General features: G+C 39.6%; 1 protein-coding gene across 1 annotated transcript in view; it reads right to left on the bottom strand.

Annotated features, from left to right (window-relative positions):
- LOC106875759 (probable lysosomal cobalamin transporter) overlaps nucleotides 1–6,425 on the bottom strand; it is a 26,466-nt gene that overhangs the window by 12,582 nt on the left and 7,459 nt on the right. The window contains exons 2-6 of the mRNA XM_052969895.1: nucleotides 3,912–4,088; nucleotides 3,009–3,072; nucleotides 2,042–2,142; nucleotides 717–784; nucleotides 428–485 (exon numbers count right to left, since the gene is read on the bottom strand). Coding sequence (XP_052825855.1) covers nucleotides 428–485; nucleotides 717–784; nucleotides 2,042–2,142; nucleotides 3,009–3,072; nucleotides 3,912–4,088 — 468 coding nt within the window. The remainder of the gene's footprint in view (nucleotides 1–427; nucleotides 486–716; nucleotides 785–2,041; nucleotides 2,143–3,008; nucleotides 3,073–3,911; nucleotides 4,089–6,425) is intronic.

The following is a 6,425-nucleotide window of genomic DNA, read 5'->3' as shown; positions in this document are numbered from 1 at the left end:
GGAATGTCGGTTTGCTCCCCAAGCCAGCGGGGTGGCGTCATTTGAAGGCTAAAACAATGCAAGAAAGCGTATTGTGACCAGCGATGTGTAACAACATCGGATAGCTCGGTCAGTCATGTGTTCACATGACATGTATGTTCATTCATCATCGTCATTTAATGTCTGTTTTCCGTGCTGGCATGGGTTGGACAGTTTGACAGGAGTTAGCAAGGCTGGAGAGCGGCACCAGGCTCCAGTGGTTTGTTTTGGCTTGGGTGCCCTTCCTCTACACCAACCACTTTCCAGAGTGTACTGGGTGCTTTTTACACAACACAAGCACGTGTCTCTTGAATTCCTCATGTGAAGTGCGTGAGGTCGGCTATGTCTCAATCTCGTAGAAGCAGCGCTACAGATGTACCAACACACACGAGATTGAGACATAGCTGACCTCATGCACTTCACATGAAGAATTCCAGAAGGATCTTTGTGGGACCACTGCTGAGACGCTTCCGAAAAAAGAAAAGCCGTTGGAAAACCGATTATAACAGCAACTCCATCTAAGAATATCTGAAGAAGGAATTGTATTCCGAAATATCATTGGACTATGGATAACTAAATTACAACAGGTATATAGTCCATTTTTGTATTATAGTGCATTGTTGTACCATTCAAAACTTTTTATTCTTTATAAACAATAATAATAATAATAAAGATAATATTAATAGAAAAGTCCTTACCCCAAGATGAGTAATACAGCAGCAATTAAAACAAATACAAAAGTATATTTGAATGCACCACAACATCTCTGAAAAATAGAAGAGAAAGACAATTATCTCCCCCTGTCATGTAAACCGAAGACAGATATGAACCGGTGGTTGACTAGCCCCAAAGAAATGAAGATATATGAGGAAAAAACGGTACTCCACACATGACCACCCAGTCTCAGTCATACCTCTCTTTAATAAGAAAATATTTCTTGAAACGTAACAATTTTCATTGTCCTTCTGCACCATAATTACCGGCACATGTCCACTGTCACTGTTCGAAATTAGTTTCTACCAAGTTTTTACAAGTCTCACAGCTTTCTTTACTGTTCCTTTATTGGGACCTTCATATAAGGGTCTATTGTCATAGCTGTTCTTTGAAAAAAAAAAAAAAAAAAAAAAAAAAAAAAAAAACCCAACAAACTCAATGTAGGAATGGTGATCCTTTCTTCCTTAGTCAATTTGAAACCAACCACTGGTAGAGCTCTCCAGCCTGGCCAGCTCCTGTCAAACCGTCCAACCCATGCCAGCAGGGGAAAAAGACATATGATGATGACATATGAATTTATAATACTAGAAAGTCATCAATTTTCTCAGCACAAATGCGCCTTCATGGGTCCTTTCATTCTTACAATGCTCTCTTTGATGTTACAAAGATTCCTTACATTTTGTCTATACACTGGTTCAACCTACTAGAAATAGCAGTTGCATTTCCTCAAATCACACTTTATCTTGTTACAAAAAGGGAAAGGCACACTGGCCAAAGTGTTGCTAGATATACATAAACAAGGAATGGCCATGGGCTAAAATACTTTCAATCATTTATAGATCTGTATCAATACTGTTGGCACTTCGTCGCTTACGATGTCGAGGGTTCCAATTGATCCGATCAATGGAACAGCCTGCTCGTGAAATTAACGTGCAAGTGGCTGAGCACTCCACAGACACGTGTACCCTTAACGTAGTTCTCGGGGATATTCAGCGTGACACAGTGTGACAAGGCTGACCCTTTGAATTACAGGCACAACAGAAACAGGAAGTAAGAGTGAGAGAAAGTTGTGGTGGAAGAGTACAGCAGGGTTCGCCACCATCCCCTGCCGGAGCCTCGTGGAGCTTTAGGTGTTTTCGCTCAATAAACACTCACAACGCCCGGTCTGGGAATCGAAACCGCGATCCTATGACCGCGAGTCCGCTGCCCTAACCACTGGGCCTCCACATATCAGTACCAAACCAGACCTAAACAACAACATGTCAGAATTACTAGGAGGAGGAGGAGGAGGGAAAACTTTGGTACTCACAGTCATCACAGTCGGTTGTTCAATATCATCTTTTTCCTCAAAGAAAAAATACATGAACGGCAAGAAGAGGAAGAAGAGGAACGTCAGAAGCCCATACATAACTGCAAAACGAAAAAAAAAAAAAGAAAGAATATGGTGGAAAAATTCAGACATTTCTTGGCTATTTTTCAAGTTAAACTGCTAAGACTATTTCAATGCTGGGGCTAAACATTTGGCCAATTGTCATCAAATGATTGCAAGAACAAAAGGTTTAAAGAGTTAATTTGTAATTTGAGTCATGATGGTTATTTCTTGTTGCACACACACACACACACACACACACAACAGGCTTCTTTCAGTCTCCCAAATCTAATCACTCACAACGCTTAGACCATCCTGGGACTATAATAAAAGATACTTGTCCAACATGCTACATAGTAGGTCTGAACCTGAGACAAGTATCTGGAGCACACAGCCAAACAACAGCATGACTTTCACCATGCCTGTGCCAATCTAGCTCATATACAGAAAAGTTTTAATTTAGATCCCCTTAACCCTTTAGCATTTAAACTGGCCATATCAGGCCCCAAACATTCTATCTATTTTATGCTCCGACCAGCCAGATCTGGCCTCTTACACCTACCCTACAATCACATCATCAAAATTTCAAATCTACAAGATAATGCGTGATTAATTCAAAACAATGTAAATAAATGAACATTGTATTTGACAGAACAATCTGAATGCTAAAGAGTGAAACAAGAAGTTTCTTTCATAAAACCAGAAGCAGTCAAAGACAGATTGATACCAAAGGGATCAAGCTGGTGTTTGCAACATAAATTAGGATGAAATATTGTTGGAAGGTTATGACTTTAAAACATGAGGTTTGTATCACAGAACAAGGGACAGTTTAAGGTTGGTTGGTTGGTATCAAAAGGGCTGAAAATCTAAGACAAAATAAACATAATATAATTGTGGTTCCACTTACCATAATAACTGATGAGAACAGAGTTCGTAACATGGTCTCTGGCAGAGGAACTGTTGGCCCAATCCTAAAATTAATTAAACAATTAAATACATATATATATATATATACACATCCATATATTTACATGTAGATCATCATCATCATCATCATCGTTTAACGTCCGCTTTCCATGCTAGCATGGGTTGGACGATTTGACTGAGGACTGGCGAAACTGGATGGCAACACCAGGCTCCAGTCTAATTTGGCAGAGTTTCTACAGCTGGATGCCCTTCCTAACGCCAACCACTCAAAGAGTGTAGTGGGTGCTTTTACGTGTCACCCTCACGAAAACGGCCACGCTCGAAATGGTGTCTTTTATGTGCCACCCGCACAAGCCAGTCCAGGGGCACTGGCAACGATCTCGCTCGAAAATCCTACGGGAGCCAGTCAGGCGGTACTGGCAACGGCCACGCTCAAAATGGTGCATCTCATGTGCCACCCGCACAAGAACCAGTCCAGGGGCAACACACACACGTGTATATATATATATATATATATATATATAGATACACACACACACATTCATACTCACATACACCTGAAGCAGACCTGAAGTAGAGGGTGCATGTCATTGATAAGGTCCTTGAATGGCAACGAAAGGACTGACAAACCAAACTGATTGATTAAATAAGCGAATGATTAATCAAATAATTGATTAGTTAATTGTCTACCAAATCCACACACAAGGCTTTGGTCAGCTCAGGACTGTAGCAGGACCACTACTTGCCCAAGGTGCCACACAGTAGGACTGAACCCAAGATCACACGGGTAGAGAAACAAGCTTCTTACCCACACAGCTACGCCTCTGTACCTACTGAAATAAAGAAAACGAGATTGTAAAAAAATTTGTAAAATGGTTCCTACCCGGAAATGTCCATCGCTGTCTTTCATGTAGGAGACAAGGAAGATATCAACAGGGACAATGGCCGAAGTGACAAGAGCTGCACTCAGACCAATGATAGCGGCCATCGTAGAACTACATTCACTGTCGTATTTACTTATGAAATGACGGACGTAGAAGGTTGAGAATAAGACAATTAACTGCAAATAAATAAAATGAATAATTAATTAGACAAAAGTTTTGGAAACAACAATTATTAATTTGTGAGTTTCCTTTTTTTAGAATTTTAAAAAAAGGGTAAATTTTTTCTGAAAAAATACAACATTTATAGAGAGAAAGGACAGTAAATTGAATCAATTTCAACAACAAAGGATAAAAAGTTATGTTGAAACTTAATGGGAATATTTTCTTTTCTTTTATTCTTTTACTTGTTTCAGTCATTTTGACTGCGGCCATGCTGTAGCACCGCCATTAGTTGAGCAAATCGACCCCAGCACTTATTCTTTGTAAGCCTAGTACTTATTCTATCAGTCTCTTTTGCCGAACCGCTAATGTTACAGGGACGTAAACACACCAGCATCGGTTGTCAAGCAATGCTAGGGGGACAAACACAGAGACACAAACATATACACACACATACATATACATATATACGACGGGCTTCTTTCAGTTTCCGTCTACCAAATCCACTCGCAAGGCTTTGGTTGATCCAAAGCTTATAGTAGAAGATACTTGCCCAAGGTGCCACACAGTGGGACTGAACCTGGAACCATGTAGTTCGCAAGCATCGATCTCAGTGCTTGACTGCTACTTAATTTATCAACCCCGAAAGGATGAAAGGCAAAGTTGACCTTGGCAGAATCTGAACTCAGAATGTAGCGATGGACAAAATGCCACTAAGCATTTCGCCTGGCGTGCTAATGATTCTGCCATCTCACCACCTTAGATAATACTAACAATAATCCTTTCTACTAAAAGCACAAGGCCTGAAATCTTGGTGGAGGGGACTAGTTGATTACATTGACTCCAGTGCTTGACTAGTACTTAATTTATCAATCCTGGAAGGATGAAAGCAAAGTCGACCCCAACAGAATTTGAACTCAGAACATAGCAATGGATGAAATGCCGCTAAGCAATTTGCTCGGCAGGCTAATGGTTCTGCCAGCTCGCCGACTTTACCTTAACATAATCATACAGCATAATGTAAATAACTTTAAACAGATCAATATGTGAAGAGATTAGTGTTGTTGTTTGTTCAGTATTGGTTTTATTCATTTGATACTAAATAGATTAACAGCTGCTTTCAATGACACGCGTTAATTAAATTGTATGTGGAGGCGCAATGGCCCAGTGGGCTCGCAATCGGAGGATCGCGGTTTCAATTCCCAGATTAGGTTGCATACTGCGGGTCGATATGATTGACCCCTCCCACCAAATTTTGGGCCTTATCAAATGCAATGTTAATTTATGCACATTGCTTTGAATTAATCATTCATTATTTAGAAATTTAGAGACTTCGAGGATATTCTTTTACTTGTTAGTCATTTGACTGCAGCCATGCTGGAGCACCACCTTCACACGAACAAATCGACCCCCCCCACCAGGACTTATTTTTTGTAAGCCTAGTACTTATTCTATCAGTCTCTTTTACCAAACTGCTAAGTTACCGGGATGTAGACACACCAGCATCGGTTGTCAAGTGATGTTGGGGGGACAAACACAGACACACACACATATATATACACACACACATATATATATATATATATATATATACACGACGGGCTTCTTTCAGTTTCCGTCTACCAAATCCACTCACAAGGCTTTGGTTGGCCCGAGGCTATAGCAGAAGAAATTTGCCACGCAGTGGGATTGAACCCAAAACCATGTGGTTGGGAAGCAAGCTTCTTACCACACAGCCATGCCTGTTCATTTTTAGAATGACATTGCATGGTAGGTGTGAGAAGCCAGATCTGGCCAGTTTAAACATAAAGCAAGTAGAAATATCTTGGCTGGACATGACTGGTTTAAATGCTTAAGGGGTTAAAAGTGTGAAGCGAGCATTAGAATTTATTGAGAGGAGAAGAGATAAAACAACAGGCCAGGCAATGGATCACTTCCGTAGAGAACAAACATAAAACCATACACCAATGAACTTGTTTTTGTGAAATGTTCAGCTTTTTTTTGAACAGACCTTGTGTGTATATAAATACTATCTAAATATGTGTCACTGAAAGTGGCTAATCTATTTATTTATCAATGAATAACATTAATACAGAGCAAAAAACACAGGTAATCAGTCCACCTTTCATTGATCTGTTTATAATCATTGTATTGTATTATTGGGTTAAGCTTTTAGTTAAATATGACTAAATTAATAAATGACAGTGAAACACTTAGTAAAACTAACACAACATATTCTTTTCCCATTATTTGTCTGTGACTTAAGAACGTCATTTTATAAGTCAGTAGTGGTGGTGGTGGTGCATGTGAGAGATTTACATATATATATATATATATATATATATATATATATA

The sequence above is a fragment of the Octopus bimaculoides genome, chromosome 8 (genome assembly GCF_001194135.2).
Source record: "Octopus bimaculoides isolate UCB-OBI-ISO-001 chromosome 8, ASM119413v2, whole genome shotgun sequence".
NCBI lineage: Eukaryota > Metazoa > Mollusca > Cephalopoda > Octopoda > Octopodidae > Octopus > Octopus bimaculoides.
Note: the sequence above shows the minus strand (reverse complement) of the source record. Positions and strands in the feature narration are given on the sequence as shown.